The 22,084-nt window shown below is 39.7% G+C and overlaps 1 protein-coding gene across 3 annotated transcripts; it reads right to left on the bottom strand.

Moving 5' to 3' along the window:
- Positions 1 to 1,919: 1,919 nt before the first annotated feature.
- On the bottom strand, positions 1,920 to 18,598 carry LOC125299636 (ankyrin repeat and SOCS box protein 2-like). 3 transcript variants are annotated; one of them, XM_048250995.1, is made up of 10 exons: positions 18,510 to 18,598; positions 17,547 to 17,867; positions 15,890 to 15,997; positions 15,101 to 15,273; positions 12,614 to 12,769; positions 12,265 to 12,510; positions 11,935 to 12,106; positions 11,215 to 11,782; positions 5,033 to 5,186; positions 1,920 to 4,634 (listed from the first exon to the last, which is right to left on the bottom strand). In XM_048250995.1, exons 2-10 carry the CDS (start codon positions 17,858 to 17,860, stop codon positions 4,468 to 4,470), a joined length of 2,058 nt encoding a protein of 685 aa, XP_048106952.1. In that variant the 5' UTR covers positions 17,861 to 17,867; positions 18,510 to 18,598; the 3' UTR covers positions 1,920 to 4,467. The 3 variants fall into 3 exon arrangements, with proteins under 3 accessions (XP_048106952.1, XP_048106953.1, XP_048106954.1); XM_048250996.1 differs by having other exon boundaries at positions 17,547 to 17,876; XM_048250997.1 differs by lacking the exon at positions 15,890 to 15,997.
- Positions 18,599 to 22,084: the final 3,486 nt, after the last annotated feature.

The following is a 22,084-nucleotide window of genomic DNA, read 5'->3' on the forward strand; positions in this document are numbered from 1 at the left end:
CAGTAGTATACAGTTGATTTACAGAAGGTGGTTTAGAGTAATATGAATTAAATATAAATATGTGCAGTGTATTAGCAGTTAGGCCTACCTCATATAATAAGGAGAATAATGTATGTAGATGTAGCAGTAACATTATAATAGTAGAAAGAATAATATAGATACAGTAGGCTATATGCAGTGTATTAAACAGAATATAATAAAACAGAATAAATATGGATATTCAATATGACAAATAACAGATATGTACATAACATACAGATATGTGCAGTGTGGTAACAGTGTCATTGTAGTGCAGAAACAACATTGTAAGAGTGTAAGAATAAGTCTATGTGTAGGCCTATGTACATTTGTGAATAAATAGAAAGCTATGGATGAGAGGGATACATTAATTTTATTTAATCGTAAAAGTAAATTGCATTAAATTAAATTCCAATTCAAAATCTTTCCAGTAGGCTATAATGTCACCCAAAAAGTATACAACCAAAGCTGAGCTTGATAAACTAGAATGTCTAAAGACCCAGAACTTGAGTGTAGTTTTTTGCTGGGTCCCAGGCCATGTTGGTCTGAGGGGAAATGAGAAAGCGGACAGTGCTGCTAAGCAAGCCCTCAATGAAGAAGTCACAGAATGTCAAATCCCTGCCCCAGACTTTAAACCTAACTCTTACATCACAGATAAGTGGCAATCTGAATGGGAATAATGTACCACTGGGTCGTTATGAGCCACTCAAAATACGATGTTGCTAAAATTAAAGGTTAAAGGAATTATCCGGAGTTAAAGGAATTATCCGGAGTAAAATGCACTTTAGATCAATTTACGGATGATTGGGAGTACATACGTTGAGTTGACATCAAAATCATGAAATACTGGACTATGTTTTTTTTTATTTTTTAAACGGCGACGAAATTGTGAATTTCCAGAGCGTGTTACTCCACACTTGGCAATCGACTCCTACGGACTTTCCCCTAAAGATGGCAGCAAGGATGGCAACATTTCCGGAAAGGTACTGGCTTGATGAAATTCATTCTGGACTCTCTATCCGACCACATAAAGACCTCGGGATACTTCGGTTTGGCTTTAGGGACCCTCTACTCACTACCACGTAAGTGTAATGTTGTTTGGAACTGTAGAAGAGGTATAAAAATAGCGTTTTGTAGAGGCAAAATAATATGCCCTTCTCACTTCCACGCTAACGAGTTTTGACTAAAAACTGTAAAATCGAACTTTCTCAAAACACATCCGAATGACATGATTTTGATGTCAACTCAACGTATGTACTCCCAATCATCCGTAAATTGATCTAAAGTGCATTTTACTCCGGATAATTCCTTTAATAGAACCCGACGGACAATGCGGTATCTAGCGTTCTAATAAGATGTAGCCTATAGGTCTACAGTAGAGCTTAGATCGGGCCCAAAAAATCAAGCCCGACCCTACCCGAGCCCGTGCACATTGTGCCCGAGCCCGACCCGGCCCGACACATTAACTGTAATTATGAGCCCGAGCCTGGTTTAAACCCGACATTTTTTAAATACGTGGGCCATTATAACTGATGTTCTCAACTACAATTTCGAGTTGTTTGAGCTACAGAAATCCGTTTAGAATTATATTAATGAATAATACAACGGAGGATGAATAATGTAAACTATGTTTGTTTATTCAGAATGGAATGGATCGCAAATGAATCCGAATGAAGAAACGTAAGCCACTTACAACCTAAAATTATGTCCCTGCAGCAAATCTCAACGCATTTCTCTGTGAGGGCTTGCCTCGCTCTCAGGTGTATGCTTGGAGAAGTGACAAAAGAGGACATTGAAGGCTGGCTATCATTATTTCTGCCATGGCAAGCTGCTTCATGTTCATCTTAAAGTCTTTTTTTTGCTGTCATGGGTGAACATTAATGCGCGCAATAATGCACGCAACAAAGCATACCTGACAAATGCATACCTCCGACTTTTCTCCAAACTTGCTCCAAGTTATTTCTCATGTTTTCATTTTTTTCTTTAAATCGTCAAGCTTCACGTTGCACTTAAGCTCCACAATACAGCACAGCAGGCCCGGTGTGATGCGTGCGAGTGGAGAAGCTGCGCATGACACGTGTTGCGCAGATGACATTACAAATGACATTTTGTAACTCTGAGCCTAACTTGTATAACTTTGTACACACACTTGTTACATAGGCCTACTTTGTTAAATATATAATATTTCTGACTATGGCATAGCTTTAGCTCCCCACTCAAGTAGGCTAATGATAAAAAAAAAAATGCTTGATCAAGGACCCGGCCCGGCCCGCGGGCTCGGGCAGAGAATCTAAACTCTAGTATATTGACTCAGCCAGTTAGATAGCAAGCAAAGTCTACTTCCAGACAGGTGACACATTTTTAAGTTTTCATTTAATTTCTTTTCCTGCTATTAAGAAACACAATTTTGTCTGTTAAAACCAGGGACGTGCACAGGGGGGTTGCTCAGGTTGCCCGGGCAACTGCCCATATGCCCTTCTCGACTCACGTTGCCCTTCCAAGGGGGGAAATAAATAAATAAATTAACCATACAATGGATACAGAATTTCACGTAGGCCTAGATAAAAAAAATTTGCAAAGCCTCATTCACTTCCATTCGGGCACCGAAAGTGAAAGTCAGTAGGAGAAGGGCAAACTCTGTTTACGTGGCTGCAGCACTGCACGCGACCGGCACCTGAGCTGAGCTTGCATGAGCGGCCCTAGAACCATCTCTAAATGATAAAAAAGTAAAAAATTTTTTTTAGTATATTCATATAATATGTCATTTGCCGATGTGAAGTGCTGGAAAAGCTTGAAAATTGACATTGAAAGTGTTTGAAAAGTGCTTGAATTTGATCTTGGAATAGGTGTATGAACCCTGATTTTGGCTTGTAACTGTTGATGTGTTTGGAATTAAAATCACAGATTATGGCCGATTGGCATGAAACTTTGCACAGATAATATTCAGATTAAGCCTTACATAGGTCTTGAATTTTTGAAGCCATATTCGAAAGCATTCGCCTATCACAGCCAATCAAACTCAGCGGCAAAGCTGCCAAACAGGAACTGACCCTATATCTCAGCCAATCTTTGGTTGCCAGACATGAAATGTGCTGTGACTGCTTACAATCATATGTCTGATGTAACAGCATTGAGTTGCCATGGCAACTCCAGTTTCTCAGCTTGGCCCCCTCATTGCTGCTTGCAGTTATATTTATTACTATTATTATTATTACACACTCCCAAAACATCAAATGTCCAGGTCAAAACCAAACTTTCCCCTCAAAACCATTCAACCTAGCTGAAAAAAATATAATACATTTTCTTCCGACACAGCACACAAGCCCTCAACAGCACAAATACTACAGCATAGTCTTACACACTGGCAGGGTTGGGTAGTAATGGATTACATGTAACCTGGATTACGTAATCTGATTACAAAAAAGTAACTATAATCAGCCCAGATTACAGCAAAAAATGTGTTATCAGATTAGTTACAATTATTGGGGAATACTTGAATACATTTTATCATGCAAACAATGCAAACAACTTGTTTATGATAGTGTAACTAATGTTTTAATTTGACAAGCGGCCCATTCGTTTGTCCACTAGATGTCACTATCATCCAATTGCATGTGTAGTTTTTTTGTCCAGAAAAGGGTTCACATCATAACCCAAGATGGAGGAGCCGTCAACGTTGACCGATACACCTGTTCCAGTCGGGAAAAATGCTATCAGTACTTGGCCATTCTTTCACACAAGCTTACATCACAGACCACTTGGAGGTGCAAACGGATGTATTCAAAAAATGTCTGTCTAGGAGCGCTTCCTGGACTCAAATTTGTTTGTTTGAGGTGCTCTTTGGATGGGAAAATGTAGATGAGAAAAAAACAGGGGATTCCAAGGCACTCTCAATTGTCAAAGGTTAAAAAGCCTTTATTTTGTTGGCTTGGTTACATTTAAACCTTTAAAAAACATTTGAACCTTTTAGAAGCTTTTTAATCTTTGACAATTGAGAGTGCCTTGGAATCCCCTGTTTTTTTCTCATCTACAATATCGGATGTATGTTGTGTGCAAGTGTAAAAAGTATTCTTACTTAGTAATCAGATTACATTACATTTTTGGGTAATCATGTTATTATGTTACTGATTACAAAAAATGCCATGTAATCTGTACACCTTGCAAAAACCTGTCATCATGTTACTTGATACTTGACACACTTGACTTACCTGACACAATATAAAGAACATCATTTCACACTTCAGTATGAAAAAAACTAACTGAAATTCAGTGAAAATGTTATAAACGTAAACACAGTTGAGCGGAAGACAGATACTGGCTTCCACTCTGAGGCAACAATCAAACATGGGAAAGGTCAGAGTTCGGGAAAGTTGTGGATAGTCAAGCTTTTGTTGGTTAGATTATTGACTGATAGTCAGTGCTTGAGTTAAGAGACACACACACACACACTCAATCAAAAAAATAAGAATAGAGATTCTCAGATTCTCTGTTGTCGTAGAACAGGTAATTGATGAGTCGTCCAGGCAGAGGAAGGCTGGTCATTCTCCTCAGTCTCTGCCATCCCACCAGCTGGCGGATCCTCAGTCGGCACAGATGCATGAGGCAGAAGGATGGCTCTGAGGGTTTTAAGGACATTTTAAGATCACCTGGCCTCATTCACCAATATCTTCCTAAGAATTTTCTTAAATTTGCTCTTAAGAAGGTCCTACAAGAAAACCACTACAAAATGAAAGTAAATTGACACATACATGATCATTGCAACACACAATAGAAGTCAAACTCCAGTAGAACTGAGTTGATATCAAATCAGAGTACGTCTACAGCATTTCAGTTTTCTTGATGTACAGTACGCAACAAGCTCCGTGACATCCTAACAGTCACTTTTAGCAGTTAGTTTTACACTGTATTTTATTGAGCGACACTTGTCACCTGGACTATAAATTGGCTTTTAATATGGTGCAATTAATCTCATATATAGTATCAAAGTATCTGGAAGGTAACTCATTGTACTCACTTGATTTTTCTTTGATGTATACCCACTCCTTGTTGCTCTCAAGAAGTTCTGTGATTCTAGAACACAGTTTCACAGGACCAGTGTAATCAAGGAGAAGGTCAAGTATAGGTCCTGCCCAATAGGTGTAAAAGGGATCCGCTATAATCTCACAGAACTGTACAGAAAGGATAAAAGATCAGTTAGGAAGAACAAAAATCCACTTTTTCACCCAAATACAATAAACGACTAAAGATATGCTCATTGGCCACTCAACAGGTACACCTGTTGAACTGTTCATTAACACAAATATCTAATTAACCAATCGCATGGCTGCAATTCAATGCATTTAGGCATGTGCTGAAGCAATCAAGTCCATCAAACTTCAGCAATCAAGTCCATAGGCGTTCCTGTGCACAAGCCTTTAAAGGAACACGCCACCCAATGTCAGTAGTAATATATGTTCTTACCATTGTAGATCCTATCCACCACAGAGTTTAGAATCCATGCTTGATCGACCCCTCAGCCTCCCCCTCCCCTCTGAGCGAGAGAGAGGCACACACACTAGAGATGCGCTGATGGGCTATTATTTCAACCATAACTGCATAGCAAAACTTATCATCCATCAGCCATCCATCAGCACCAGTTTTTTGACCAATTTTCAAAACCGCACCCGCCCACCATCTGCTGTTTAATGTATATGGGCGATGCAGCGCTGCTGACGTGAGTCTAGAAAGCTCTTCTGGTTCTAGAAAGACTGATCCAATGCAGCAAATATATTAAAAGGCTAAAGTCCTACATTGGCTATGTTGTAGCCTATCCCCAGATTATCAGCAGCAAACTCAATCTCTGTCTCGCAAAACAGTCTCCAAATAAAACGCACATCGGCATGTTGCCTATTCTGCCAGTGCCAATATATCGTCCAAAATGCTTGATTGCATTGCATTCTCCAAATTTTTAGCTAAATTTTCATGTACCACATCAGCATTTTTGTTCAGTGAATCTTTTGTAAATTGCTTTACAATTACCGTTGGGCCTATAGGCCTATTGCCTGGCTTGCCTCAGCTTCGGTCACATCCTTTTACAATTTTATCATTGTAATAAAAAATGCAATTTGCCACATAATTTCAACATGCTGCTGGCCTACTATGCCTATTTTACTTTATTTTTTGCAAAAAGAAAGACATCCTTGATAAAATAAGTCATTCACATTATAGGCTACTTTACGCACTGTCCTGTCAGGGTGTCACTATGACAAGCCTGTTCTGAAGACTCCCATTCATTTTGACTGCAGGGGAAGAGAGCGCATCTTTTTCAGACAGACAGCGCAATTCATTTTATAGGCTACCAGCAGGCCGATCGGACAAACTATGGCGCCTTGTTATTAAAGAAACGCCGATTCCATTCATTCTGAAAGTCCACTGCACAACAGTGCAAAGTGCATGTTCACATTTTTAGTAACAAACGCCAAACTTGCTTGCTTGCCTTACACATCTAAGTTTTCTGACTATTTTTCTTACCTTCTTTTTCCGCTGTGGATGTTATTGAGTTTGTAGAAGTTTTAGCTCTTACGTTCTGAACATCTTGCACTGCCATCGCCCGATGTCATTTCTGAGTCATATCACTCTCTGTCTCTCTTTTAAATGCCTATTCCCTGAATGATAGGCTACAATTACTATGTGTTTTATATATAGGCTAATATCGAAACAAAATAACCCAGGCAGTCTCATCTAGGACAGGGGTGGGCAACTAATTTCCCCAAGGGGCCACATGACAAACTGGGACTGTTGAGGAGGGCCGGACCCAAAATACCGAACTCAAGTCTGAACTTAATTCTGTCCAATTCTGTCCAATTCTATTCTGTTCTTGTATAACATTAAGTAAATCATATGGTTTTGTTTACTACTCGTAAGAACAGATGAAAATGTGAGGTAGACAAAGGAAAAACAGAAATAGGCTATTTAATCTATGTCCAGTATTTAATCCTCATTCTCGAAAATTATTTTTTGACATTGACATTTTTTTCAGTTTTCAAAGACTGATATAAAAAAGTAGGCCTACTACAATATCTATATAATTAGGCTAGGCCATGAAAATGTGAAGGAGTCAGTACAACCATAGGCCTTTCATCAACACTCAGCAATATTTTATCATTAAATCATTATCATCATTAAATTAACTCTATGCAGAATTAGACTATGAAAATGTGAAGCAGACAATAGTAGGCTGTCATTAGTTAATCAACATGCACAAAGAAAACTATTTTAAAAATGTAGGCCATGTTTTTGCTTTAACTTTATGCACAAAACTGTGATTGGTCAACTCACCCTGTGTGTTGAGCCGGCTGCTTCAAGCAACCTGTGGGTAGTAGCATACTAGTTCTCTAACATAAGCTTTGCAAATAAACTCAGACATATTTTGACAATGACGGGGTTATCTGAATGTAAACTATCTATCTGCCAGTAACGTTTTGAAATTAACACTTCGTATCGCCAACAAACAGCAGGAGTTCGATCTGACAACCTTTGCGGTGGTGAGCGACGCAGACATAAGAGACACAAAACTTTGAAAGGTTTACGCCGACTTAAAGGCAACTGCATTGTGTCGACGCAGAAGCATACATTCTATTCACCAGCACATCAGTGAGGGTGTTTACATCGTATGCATCCACGCACAAATGTATGGGCGTACAAATAGCAGTCGCTTTCAAAATAAAAGCAACGATATTGATTTGCGTGCATTATCTCTGTGCTAGGCTCTTGACTATTGTTCTTTCACGGAGCTTACGCGGGCCGGTCAGGGAAAGCCCACGGGCCGGATGTGGCCCGCGGGCCGTATGTTGCCCATGTATGATCTAGGATATAACACAGGTTGAAGTCAACATCAAGTTGGTTCTGTTTAGGGTGATGAATGTGTGTAAACATCTGTAGATGACTCAGAAATGAAGATAAGGAAGTGAATAGTGGCAAGAGGCAAGCCGAAGGCTGCTGACAAGGGCCCGACGCTATTGTAAAGCAATTTACAAAAGATTCACTGAACAAAAATGCTGATGTGGTACATGAAAATTTAGCTAAAAATGTGGACAATGCAATCAAGCATTTTGGACGATATATTGGCACAAGCTGGCAGAATAGGCAACATGGCGATGTGTGTTTTATTTGGAGACTGTTTTGCGAGACAGAGACTGAGTTTGCTGCTCATATTCTGGGGATAGGCTACAACACAGCCAATCCGATCAAGCATGGATTCTAAACTCTGTGGTGGATAGGATCTACAATTAGGTGTTAATTAATATTACTACGCTAGGTCAAAGTACTCCCAAGTGCTATTGCGCCACACATTGTAGTTCTCCTGTTTATTCGCTTGGAAAATCGCCACGTTTCATGTTGTGTGACCGTAGACATTTTTATCAACTACTCGTGCAACTGTATTTAAGTCGGGAAAACGTGGATGTTTTTGATTACTTCTACGTCTGAGCCTGCTAGCATAGCAACATGCTAACACATTTGCGCTGCGCACCAGAGAGTTTAAGTGCACGTACCGACACGGGAGAGGTATGACTCAACTCGTGAAAGTTAAGGTAAGAACATATATTACTACTGACATTGAGTGGCATGTTCCTTTAATGATGCAGCTGCATGTGAGGCAGGTAAGTATAATCCAAAAGTGACAGATCAAAGTCACCGCACACTGATCACTATTGTATAGTTTTTTTATTTGGAGCAAAAAACGCGTTTTGCACAGCACTCTGCAGAGCGAACCTGATGAAGTGCTTAGTGAAATGTGTTGTTTGCTCCAAATAAAACAAAATATAAAATAGTGATCAGTGTGCAGACTTTGATCTTTAACTTTTTGTTCAAACTTAAGCACTTTGAACCTGGCGTGGTTATTGGTATTAGGCGGGCTGGTCTGAGTATTTCAGAAACTCCTGATCTACTGCGAACACACAACTATGTTTTTTTATGGTTCACAAAGAATGGTCCGAAAAAGAGAAAATATCCAGTGAGCGTCCGTTCTGTGGGTGAAAATGCCTTGTTCAAGTTGGCCGTGTGTCCGTAAGAAAGTCTTTATCACTTTTCCTAAAAATAACGTATTAAAAAGTATGAAATTGTCTTCAATTCAGATTGGATGGCTCTTACATATTTTGTCAACCATTCCCGGGACACTGAAAGACCGGGGTGCAAGAAACTTGGTGGGCTTGAAGCCCCACAAGGATGACACGGAACCATTGTTTTTCATTTTGATCCATCGCCCCCACTACCCACCCCACTGAATGGAGGGTAGGGCAGACACAGTTTTCTGTGAATATCTTTAGATTGGTAGGGGCTAGGAGGACCACATTGTTTTTGTATGTTGGTTTTAAGGGGCCATGTCAATGAAAAAGCAAAAATGAGGTGTTGTAGGCATCTCTGGCTGACATGGTCAAAACGGTACGAAATTGGAGGTGTAGGATCATTATGACCCTCCGAATGCATGCCACGTTTCATGGAATTCCGTTCCCATGGGGGGGCCACACAATAAATTAATTTATGTGTACATTTAGAGCGCTTTTATACCTTTTTTGTTCCGAATCGATACATTTTTTCTCCATTGTCCCATGGGTTTGTTTGTGTTCACATTGCAGAAATCGGAACAGATGATATGACAAACCCACGTGGGATTAAACGTTGGTCTACAAACAAACCCACTCGCGATTAAACTGTTACCTGATTGGTCACATTTGACAGCTGATGATAGGCCTACTATCCTGACCTGCAGTCACCTAACCCCACATTTCACATGGGCTATTAAGAGCTCCATGTGTGCGTTCAAAGTCTTCTCCCACTCCCGTTTTCGCACGTAACTCCAGTAAAGTTGGCCTAAGACATTCTCTTGAAATTCAAAACATAGGTTGGCTAGATATATACTCTGTTAAAAGTGGAATAAAATTGTAGCCTTATGTGTAGGCTTACAGAAATGTAGCCTAAGCACCAGCCTAACAACGCTCCACGGCTGAAGTGCCCTTGAGCATAAGAGCTCAATGCAGAGATAAATGCATTGGGATAAATGCAGAGACCAAATTTCCCTCACGGGATCAAAAGAGCATATACCTACCTACCTACCTACCTACACGTACATGTATGCACACACACACAAACATGCACACACACATAAAAACACACATGCAGGCAAGCAGGCACACACACACATAAACACACAGTAGACATGGAGGCATATGTACACACTAAAAAAAAAAATGCAAAAAAACCTGCATAGTATCCCTTTAAAGGGACACTAGGCAAGCCTGATGCTTTTTCTCTACGAAACTCCCCCTCGCTCGGTCTGAAGCTCTTTACCTTTTCTTTGCAACAATCGCTAGGGTTTCGTTAGCCTGCCTCTGTGCTGTGGATGCAGGATGTAAACTGATCCTGCTTCGGTCGGTGGTTACGATACACTGAACTTGCAAGCTAACATACCTTATGTGCGATTTTGGGAACTCTATGATTAATAGAACTAAAATAGATGACGATTGAAAACTCATGAAGACGCACGATCTGGACATTTTATCGTAACTCGGCTTTTGATTGTTTCCGCTTTGGGTCAAATCGGTGACGCTTGCACGTCAGGTTTTTGTCGCAATTTATTTTCGTGTGTTTATCACTAGGATTTTGATGAAAACTAGCCACTGTTTACCTTGGGATTTCTCAGAAACAGAGGCATGTAGAAATAAACGGGTTGTACCTACTGAGAGCTTAAAGTCTCACCTTTTAAACAAGCCATAGTATGTGTCCATATCTATAACATGGAATATGCTGTGGATCTACAAAAACTGTCAACAATAATCTAGATTGCTGGCACTCTGGGCCAAAGCTTCGGAAAACAGTGCAGCATTCAAAGTGTTAAAAGGTCTTTCCACATTTGACTACGCCAACCAAAAATTAGTCAATCTTTGATCTTATAGGAAGACAGTGTTAGTTTACTGAACATAAAATCAAGCTTCTGTCATGGCTGTCTCAGTTCCCTCATCTTAAACCCCTGTGAAAACCTTTGGGATGAGCAAAACATGAGACTGCACAACAAAGTAAATAGCACACATCGCTACCTACACCAGGGTATAAATAGCATTCACTTCTAATTAGGCTATACACTGGTACAAATACCCTATTGATGATATTTGTACCGGGGTGAAAATAGCCTTTGCCAAAAAAGAAAATACTCTGTATAACCTGTACAGCTTCGCTCTGAGGAATTTCATCAAGGTCCAGCTCATTCCTAGTAGTAAGCCGGCTCTTGATTGGAGGATGTGGGCTGCCTCCATAAACACATGAGAAACAGGCGTTGGCATCACATCCATTGTCCAGCAGGAACTTGAACATCAGTGTGTGCTTCATACAAAAGAGCAGAGCTCCAGGAAAGGTAGTGGGGAGTGTTGGCACGCAGGCATTCACATTGGCACCGTACTCCACCAGCAAAGACACCATCTCTGTATTTCCCTTTCTCACGGCTAAAAGAAGAGGGTTGAAAAAATCCAGATTGGGGTCAGCGCCTGCCTCCAGCAGCATGGAGGCTGTGTCTATGTTGCTGTTGCGTACAGTGAAGTGGAGGGCTGAGCAGCACCAGTTGTCATAAATCTGGGAGTGGTTATACTTAAGCACAGTGTTGAAGTCAAAGCCCGCATTGATGAGAATCTCCAAGATATCCTCTCTGTTATGCTCTGCTGCAAGGTGGAGTGGGCTAATGCCACTCTCTAGCATGATCACTTTGTCCGTATGTGGAATCAATAAGGACACGATTCTGCCCAAAGACAGAATGAAAGTTAAGAAACATGCAAAGTTATGCAGTATTAGATCAGATAATTTACCTTAAATACTTGGTTGCACTGGTACTAGTTTTTGGGAAAATGGTTTGATTGAAGCTATTCAAGTTCCGAATTCAAAATTACCAACCTAGCATGTCCATTCTTTGAAGCGATGTGTAGAGGAGTTAGTCCTGCTTTGATTGTTTTGTTCACATTTGCTCTTTTAGACAGAAGCAGCCTCACCACCTCTTCATGGCCATTCTTGGATGCTTCAAATAAAGGTGTTGCTCCATCCCTAGTTTGACAGTCAGTATAGGCTCCTTAGAAATGTAAATGAAAAAAAAAAAAGTTGTTATAATACATTTGAAAGGCAATACTGTATTTCACTTGTCTATTTGAGAAAAAGCCCGACCAATTTTATCATGAACAGCCTGTGTTCTTATTTGACCAGTGTGATCTAAATACTGATGAAACTAACCATGTTCAATTAGGAGGTTCAATACTTCTGTGCCTCCTCCCTGGGCAGCCATGAATAGTGGTTCAATGCCGTAAGTGTTTCTGGCTCTTATGTTTGCTCCAGCCTTCACTAGAAGCTTGCACATGCCAAGACTTTTGTGTCGCACCGCTTCATGTAATGGTGTCATTCCTATCGCATTGGCCTGTGAGGCTTTGGCTCCAAACCTCAGTAGAAGCTCCACTATTTCCTCAGTTGCATTTTCACAAGCTGGAAAGAGTGGATTTGTTCATAGATAAGTACAGATTTATCAAGTCTTTCTTGGTATAGGACTGATTAGCTTCTCAATATTCCTCTCTAATATAAGGGATACCTGTGTAGAGAGGTGATTCTCCTACATTATCGGCTGTATTGGGATCTGCTCCTGCCTCAAGAAGATACTGGACACACAACGGGTTTTTGCCGGCAGCAGCCAACATCAGAGGTGTCTGGCGCTTGTTGGTACGTTTGTCGATTAGTTTAGGAAAGGCTTTAGTTGGTATGGATATAATAGAAACATAATTATTAATGGCAAATCAGATAGAACAGTAGACATGGCTGTCTCTCAAACACAAGGAAATATCCTTCAAAGCTTCTTTTTCAAGAAAGTTAAGTCATCGAGTCTTGCCGACACACTGTTCCAATATTAAGCATCCTTTAAATTCTACCAAGGACAAAGTCCTTAATTTCACATAATTTTTTAAGGATGCCTCTGTGTATCCTCAGCTTGCTTGAAAACACCCATAATCCTGTGCCCACATTTATGTAGGACTTGAAAACAGTGCTAAACAAGGCCATTCACGAACTGTTTCTTTGTAGATGTATTGTTACTCAGTCCCTCCAGGAATTCGCAATGTTGCGATCGCAACAATTAACGCAAATTCAGCAAATCCTCGTGAATTCTGGGCGACCTCGCAATTTTGTCCAAACACTGCAACTTTTTCGCAAATTTGACCAATCATCATGGTTTCCCCGTGAAATTTCACCTACCACAACAGCCCCTCGCGCAGAATATTGACTCAGATGCCACACTCACTTCTGCAGAGACTGCCCTATAACTTGTTCACTCCTCTGTAGTTTTGATGACAATAAATAGAAGGCTAATGAATAAAAGAACGTTAATGATCTGCTTTACTTGCATCTGTCATCTCAACCTAGTGTTGCTAACCTGCCTAAGCTATGAAAGTAAGTTCATTAAGGCCTACTTGGTTTACTGACATTTGAGTAGGCTACAATATGCAACCCATTGGCAAACGTTTACACCTGCAGATGTCCTTTTAGCTCGTGTCATGTTTGCTAGCTTGTGGGCTCAGTTTGTGTAGTGCTACCAAAATCATAGAAATTAATAACATTGTAAGACATTTACCTCTTCTATGATCCAAGAATGATTTCATACGAGTTATTTTTTAACATTTATTTTAACTAATGACATAGAAAACATCCCGAATTCTATCCACATATCGTAATGCACTATGCAAAAAGTTATTTCCAGTCGTAGCCGAACACAGTGAAAAGCGTTCCAATCCACTTAGATATGTTATTACGCTACTCTCACGTCCTTAAAGTGGCAGGCAGTCAATTAGACATAGGCTACACACCACCAATGTAATAACATTAAAGAAAAGTGTAGTCTAATAGTTTAAATCAATATGAAATTACTAGATTCTTAGTTGGCTATTAGTAATTATGCAAGTCACAGAATATAAATTATTAAAAAGATATGAACTTAATATGAATTACAACATATGAATGTATTGAGACATATGACATTATGCCATCTCATAGGGGGCTGTCTTTTTTGGACAGTTCTACGAAAGGTTATACTGCTTTGTGAATTACCCTAGTCAAAGTATTTACACAAATAAAGTAGGCCTACTTTGATTTTCTGTAACCCTTACTATTTACCTTTACTTATCCTTTTTAATAAGCATCAAGATGATCAGTGTAATTTTGGTCTTACTAACCTTAATTACCCTCAATTAAAAAATAATTTTTAAAAAATCGCAACTATTTTTGCAATTTTCACTTCCTCTCGCAATTTTTTCGCAACAAACAGCTAAAAACACCGCAACTTCCATCGCAATTTTTTAGAAAAGTTGTCGAGAAATCAGGCATTTTAGATCGCAACAATCTCAAAAAATCCTCGCGAAATCCTGGAGGGACTGGTTACTGTGTCATGCAAGTCGTAAGGTGGTGGTAGTTTAATGGTTAAGGAGTTGAGCTAGCATGTAGAAGCCTAAAAAGTTGTGGCTTAATTTCCCGGCTTCCACAGTGGCCCTTGTAAAGCGTCTGCTAAATTAAAAGAATAAATGTAAGAGAATTAAGGGCTCAGGTCATTTTGACAAGGAACTTTCACACCGTAATTGTGTGAAGAAGGCAGAGGTATTTAGCAGGGAATTCTCTTAGAGTGGATTGTCAGACAGCGATAACACTTTTTCTATAAGGCTTTGCTTAATGGTTACTGCCATGTGCAGTTCTACTGTAGCAAACGGATCAAAGTGCATAATTACTTTTAATGATGCACATTCATTGAAGAAGTGGGGCATGAGGTATGAATTTCAATAATGCACACATACTGTACGGTTTCCTGCACACTCAATAGTCTGCCCGAATGCTAGCAAGAAGCCTTGCCTTTAAAAAATTTGATTCAGCAGGACTCCGCTCTACCAATGAAGGAGCCTTGACGATCCTTGACTTTGAGAAACAACATTTATGTCACTGTTGCACATGTACTAACATATTATTTCACTCATACAGAACAAGCATCCCAGAAACTGATCATTTTATATGTGTAGCCTCAAAAATGGTCTCTCACTCGTACCTTTCACTAGCACTCTCAAACATTCCTCATAACCATAGTATGCAGCATCATGCAAATGTATCCAGCCGTTTTTGTTTGGTGTACTCAGAGTGTCAGAAGGCTGTTCCTGCAATACTTCAAGGAGTTTTGGGGCATCATTCCTCCAGATGGCTGATTGTATAGCAGACATGTCCCTGTAAGACCAAACATAAATTCTAGTACATAAATTCTAGTAATGTTTAAATTGTTTTTGGAAAATATGTAAGATATAGAAGGGTCATAATGATAACAGTCATAGTATAACATAGTATATCCTTTACCAAGCCCCTGATTGCGAGTGTCATATTGCTTTTATTCAACAGTTGTACTACCAACTAATCAAGATTGAAGACATTAAATTGTGTTTTCTATGTATTGTTTTTCTTTGTTTATCCTCTGCCCTAAAACATAGTTCCAATTTTGTTCTTGGTGTCCACTGTTGCCAAAACAATGCAGCATATAGAGCCAACTAGTTCAGTGAGGTTTTACGAGCCTGAACACAATAGTTTGTTAAGTCTTTTTTGTCATATCCACATCCATTTTACACTCCATTTTCTCATTCAATAATTGTCAAATGTGAGGTTATGAGGTAACTCACGTTGAAGTGATTTACTAGAGGAGAAAAGTCCCTCTCAATGCCTCTTGTCCAATCAGAAATTAATTCTGTAGTTTGACCGGACCTAACAGGATGTGATGTAGTGCTATTACAACACTCTCCTCATTGAATATTATGGATTATATTAATAATGGAAATTATGCAGGTGTCCTTACTCCATTGGTTTGAGTCTAACTTGCAAACCTCCATTGTTGTTTTTCGTCCAAGAACACACCCTCACTCCGTCTCCAGCACAGTTATGTGAACTCTCCGGCCGGTTTTGGCTAAACAGAAATAACAGATGTGCCAAAGATATTGTAAATTGTAAACTAGGTTTATTGGCCAAGTATACTTGCAAGGAATGTGTGCTCTGCATTTTACCCATGTGTACAATATAAAGTCAGCATTGACGATAGGAATTGTGCAATCCAATCTCTAAGCTGTTAAAGGGGAACTATGCAGTTTGTTCAGCTTAGTTTAACTTAACTTCACAGCTTCGGAGTCATTGCAATGGTTATATGAGTTTTTCTGGGGCGAATGTAACAAATTGCTTTACTGCACTACACACATACACACCAGGCACCGGCAATGGAGTTTCTCAGACATTCGTCATGGCAGAGCCAGCAAAAAGAAGCAGAAAGTGAGTAAACTTGTTGGAGAAACAGGGAAAGAGGAAACAGCAGACTGACCGATTGAGGAGTGTCGCAAAATATATACTCTGAAGCTGTAGGAGGAGCTCTGCAGGGAAACCTGCGAGCAAAAAGCGACGCAGCGAAGAAATTGCCAAAACGGCATAGTTTCTCTTTAAAGGTATCCAATGCGGTTTTGGGTTGTAGGGCTCCCCCTAGAGTTACAGAGTATTTATTTTACCTTGCCATTGTAAATACTTGTCAAAGTTTTCGCCTCTCCTCTCAGACACCGGTACATGGGCATTTGTTTTGGAGCCAAAGTCAATTCAGCCAAATTGCAAACTGGTTCTCCGCATGTGGGGCGTTGCCAGCTATGCTAGGTGTGTGATTCTCCATGTTTTTTGTATGTATTCTCCACTATTTTGTTTAAAACTTTGAAGCTGTATAATAACTCATTGAGTGCCAAAAACGTAACATTACGTTTTTCCTTCCCATGCGTTGAGTGCCAAAAACGTAATATTACGTTTTTAGCTTTTTAAAAAAAAAATACGAAACTAGACACTCTAACACACCTTATATGTGATTTTGGGAACTCTGTGATGAATGGAAATTAAATATATGACGATCGAAAACTCATGAAAACGCACAATCTGGACATTTTATCATAACTCGGTTGCCGCTTTGGGTCGAATCAGTGACGCATGCACGTCAGGTCAAAACCAGGCCATTTCCGTGGGTCTATCACTAGGTGGCAGTCTCGCCAGGTCTCGCTGATCACTTCCCGGAAAGTTTACACAAGTAAGTAACAGGCAACATTTCATATTTCATGAAAGACATTATATCTCCATTTCTAGAAAAAAAACAGCGATTTTGATGAAAACTAGCCACTGTTTAGCTTGGGATTTCTCAGGAACAGAGGCGTGTAGAAATACACGGTTTGCACCCAGCGAGAGCTTAAAGTCTCACCTTTTAATCAAGCCATTGTATGTGTTCATAGCTATAACACAGAATATGCTGTAGCTGTACAAAAATCATCAACAATGGTAGATTGCTGGCACTCTAGGACAAAGCTCCCGAAAACAGCTTGGCATTCAATGAGTTAAGGTAAAACAACTTGCATAGGATGCCTTTAAAATCTATAGCATTTTGTTGTAGAGTTATGCATATGGAACAGTTGTACTGTATATCTTTGATTGAGTATCACCTGGGTAGATTGGCGGTTTGATGTGGGTTGGCAGCGGGAGGGATGTTCCGAGTGTGTAAAGCTGTTTGTCTCAGAGCTCTGTGATTCTCCTGCTGCAGCTCTAGTAATGTTGGCATGGTTTCATGCTCAAAGGGCATAGGTTGGCTTGCTGTAGCTAGTGAATAAGATGACCTCTCTGAGGGCTCTGAGGAAGGTATATCACTCAGACTGCATTCAATGGCCAGCTGAATCAGTTCAGCATCAGACAAGCCACTGTAGATGCTGTAGTCCTCGAAAGCTTGATCAGCTGTAGTTGCTGCTGCCATGGTGGTCATGATGAATCTGGCAAAACTAAAGAGATTAGGTGGGCTCTCTGTCCAACAGTGAATGAAAGGGCATGCAATCATATTCTGTAGCCAGGTCTAGAAGCTCAACATTTCCCATGGTCTATACAGACAGAAAACATTTGACCTTACTGGCATAAATGCTGATATTTGTGAATGAACTGGCGATTCACTTGTATAAATTTACCACCATGTTAAGCAGACATTTTGATTTCTGTCCAAATGTAATGCAGTACAGAATAATGCAATGTAGTTATAAGAAGCACATCACCCCATTGTTTACATTTAGTCAGAACTTAAGTATAGCTATGGGTTGCACTGTTTTCTATGTTTGTTGTACTATGTTTGTTGTACTTAGTTCCAAATCAAGCTAATTCAACTTATTTGTATATTTGTATGTCAACTTATTATTTGCAATTATCTGTTGTTCATAGAGAAATAAAAGTTATCAACAAGGGGCATTATCAATATCTATGTTTTGTGATTGTACTGTTACTGCACAGCAAATGGTCTGCCATAGTCAACCTTGATACAGTTATTTGAAGTATACAGCTACAGGTGATACAGGACAGTATTACATTGTACAATCTCAACTTCCAAAAAGTGTAGAAATATCCAAAAAGCTGAAATATTAACTTACATTTGATGGAACCTTCTCCCTCCTCCACAGTTGCTGTCTGTCTGAAGTCTGAGTGTCTCTGGGAGTCTTGAGTGTGTTCAATCCATAAGGCCATTTGATATGGGATTTTTAGTTGATGACCTAGTTTATTTATTTTGCTGCCATCTAAAAATAAGGCTGACATTTGATGGAATATTCTCCCTCCCCCACAGTTGCTTTCTGTCTTATGCCTGGGTGTTTAATGAGTCTTGAGTGTGTTATTAAATCCTTTAAGGACCATTTGATATGAGATTTATTGTTGATGACCTAGTCCATTTGTTTTGCTGCCAGCTGAAAAGAAAGCTGTCTTGACATCAATATTTGAATTTTCATCGTAAAACATTTAACTTGACAGATATAGGATTCATAACTGCTGTAGGCCTATTTAGTAAAAGGCAAAACATAGAGGAGTGAATATAGGCTACAGCAACAAGCTTATCCTGAAACTCAGCAATATAAAACATGTGTTTTGTACATTACACCATAAATTAAGGGTTCAATTGGAGCTTATATCTATTTCACCAGCTAATACTTGTGCTGCTGTTTTGTCTCTTTGATTTTGTTTTGTTTTATTTCGCATGTCGCCCGTCTGTGACGTGATGCCATTAGCGGTTGGCCTAGTCTACGCTACCATGCATGCAGGCATAGTCATCTAACGCTAATCAACACTGCTTGTGTGTGCATGCGGTAGGGCTGGGCGATAAAACGATAGCGATATGTATCGCAATAGACATGTAATCGATATCAATAAAAAATACGTTCGATAGAACATTCGATAATTAAAAGCAACACACCCCAGATAGCAGTAGACTCCGGACAGACTCCGCCTTCAAACTGGCAAATCCGTGTAACTGTCACCTCTGTTTTACTGTCGTGATGGAGACATTGACCCGGATCAGACACCAGGGGGCGGGAAGCACAGTCACAACTGATACGCCAGCCAGTCGTGGAAACGCAAGTGAAAATTTTAGTTCACGATTTCGCCGACTGCCTTACGCCGCCAGAGCTGAGTTAGACGTTAACGGAGGCGGTTGGTGAAACACGAGCTAGTGAAAAGAAGAGTTCCTTTGATTTGTTTCAGGTAAGCCTATTTGCTTCAACTATATTAGAATGAAATACATTATTTATGCTTTCATATAATGTTAATGGATCCTTTTGACGCGTTTACGCTTACTTTAAACTGGTCTTGGACAATTAGCTAACGTTAGCTTTTTGGGGTAAGCAAGGGTTAATGAAATGTTAATTTTATCCATGTACAAATTAATTTAGCAACGCTTTTATCCGAAGTTTAACTTAATTTGGTCAATTTACTTGTTACTTCAGGGCTAGTCTCCCTTAGAGCAACTTAGGCTGAGATTTTAACTCACAATTTCCAGGCTAGCATGCTAGCCTGATTCCTTAACCGCTACCGCATCCTCTGTAAGCCAGAAAATAATTGAGATGTGTTCTATGTAGTGAGATACGTGTTTGTATGTTAAAATAATGATTTTATACAGTTAGCAGTCTAGGCGTGTATCCAAGTATCAAATGAATCATGCCTTCTCCCTCCGCCCCCGTCTCTTCAGCCCCAGGACTGAGGCGTTCAGGTGGCGTGACTGGCGTGCCCTGTCTGCAATCCTCCCTTTCAGTAAGGCAAGTGATAAGTCTTGTAGCACTGCTTAGCCTATGTTTCTGACATTTAAAACTCAAAAACCAAAATATATTACATAAAGGTGTTATCAGGATTAAAATTCTCGTTTGTATGACGGACAATCGTCATTTGGAAATTCGAGTCCCCGGTGGTGCACTCATAATCAAAGATAACTGTCTCTCTAAAAACTGAATGTGGAACGCTGTTTTTTTGCTTAAATTGTTTGAACAGGGATAGAAATAGACATTCCACTTTGTCTTCTAATTTGTACCCTCCATTTTCAAATTTTTCAAATTTTCTTGTTCCAAGACTAAGACTTGTCATCTTTCTCAAACAAGATTTTTACATTTCCAATCTAGTGGAAGCATTACACACTGCATCACAAATCATTCATTCTCAAATTCAACTCAAATCATTAACTATCTTGATAATGTTGAGTAATGTCATTTTTGTACAGGAAGCATTGGCCAAGGATTGTCTTGTGTGCTGATTTGCCTTTCTTGTCTCAACAGGGGCAGTAAGGACAAGATCCACCCACCACCCAGCGCATGCTACATATGTGTGTGTAATAAATTGAGAGGGAAAGTGTGTGTGATAAATGAAATTTAATAAAGTAAGTAAAATTTTGAATTTGTGCTTCTTTTCTGAAATACATTAGTACAAGGTTTTGATTTTTAGATAATTTATTCCAAGATGTTGATAATTTAACACTCAATATACATGATCAAACTACTTGCTACTGAGTTCAACTAGGGGTATTGGATGTTACTGTAAAAAAAAAGTTTTTATTAGTAATCCTTTATACATTTGACAATGTATAATGACAATAATTTGCACATTTGGCCCAGATCCGCCAAATAAAAAACACATCCGGTTCAGAGCCGTCCCAGAGCTGGGCCAGATCATGAAAACGGATGCGGAACGGTATTGGCCCGTTGTGCCAAAAGACACCGGCCCAGGTCCGTTTTGCGAGTCATTTGTTGCACGCGTACCAAAAATCTTTCTGTGCAATGGAAGATTTACCAACGTTACACCAGTCTGATACAGTTTTGCCTATACATGCGTGAGACTGAGACGCCTGTTTATTTTGTTTTAAGTTCGTGCAGGGTGTGAGAGGGGAATCGATGTGCTTTGATTCCAGCTTGGTAGTTGTAGTCTGTGAAATTAAAAAGCACGTATGTGTTAAGTATCCAATGACACCTTCATTTCATTATGGCTGCTTTAGCAACACACTTTAAGCTACTGTGTAGTGGGTCCCATTTAGAAGTGGCTACTTCATTCGCGCTTTCCTTGACTCATGGAGCTGCGTGAATTTTATTACAACTTTCGCTTGATTTGTTTCAGGTAAGCCTATTTGCTTCAACTATATTCGAATGAAATACATTATTTATGCTTTCATATAATGTTAATGGATCCTTTTGACATTTACGCTACTTTAAACTGGTCTTGGACAATTAGCTAACGTTAGCTTTTGGGGTAAGCAAGGGTTAATGAAATGTTAATTTTATCCATGTACAAATTAATTTAGCAACGCTTTTATCCCAAGCTTAATTTAATTTGGTCAATTTACTTGTTACTTCAGGCTAGTCTCCCTTAGAGCAACTTAGGCTGAGATTTTAACTCATTAATTTCCAGGCTAGCATGCTAGCCTGATTCCTTAACCGCTACCGCGATCCCTCTGTGCCAGAAAATAATTGAGATGTGTTCTATGTAGTGAGATAATGTGTTTGTATGTTAAAATAATGATTTTATACAGTTAGCAGTCTAGGCGTGTATCCAAGTATCAAATGAATCATGCCTTCTCCCTCCGGGCCCCGTCTCTTCAGCCCCAGGACTGAGGCGCTCAGGTGTATGGACTGGCGGTTCTGTCTGCAATCCTCCCTTTCAGTAAGGCAAGTGATAAGTCTTGTAGCACTGCTTAGCCTAT

The sequence above is a fragment of the Alosa alosa genome, chromosome 8 (genome assembly GCF_017589495.1).
Source record: "Alosa alosa isolate M-15738 ecotype Scorff River chromosome 8, AALO_Geno_1.1, whole genome shotgun sequence".
In the NCBI taxonomy this organism is placed as follows: Eukaryota; Metazoa; Chordata; class Actinopteri; order Clupeiformes; family Clupeidae; genus Alosa; species Alosa alosa.

Coding starts and splice junctions, on each gene's coding strand:
- LOC125299636 (XM_048250995.1), bottom strand. CDS start 17,860: ATGACCACCATGGCAGCAGCAACTACAGCTGATCAAGCTTTCGAGGAC. Junction 15,998..17,546: donor CAAACCGCCAATCTACCCAG/GTGATACTCAAT, acceptor ATTTCTGTTTAG/CCAAAACCGGCCGGAGAGTT. Junction 12,770..15,100: donor TTTGAGAGTGCTAGTGAAAG/GTACGAGTGAGA, acceptor TACCAACTAAAG/CCTTTCCTAAACTAATCGAC.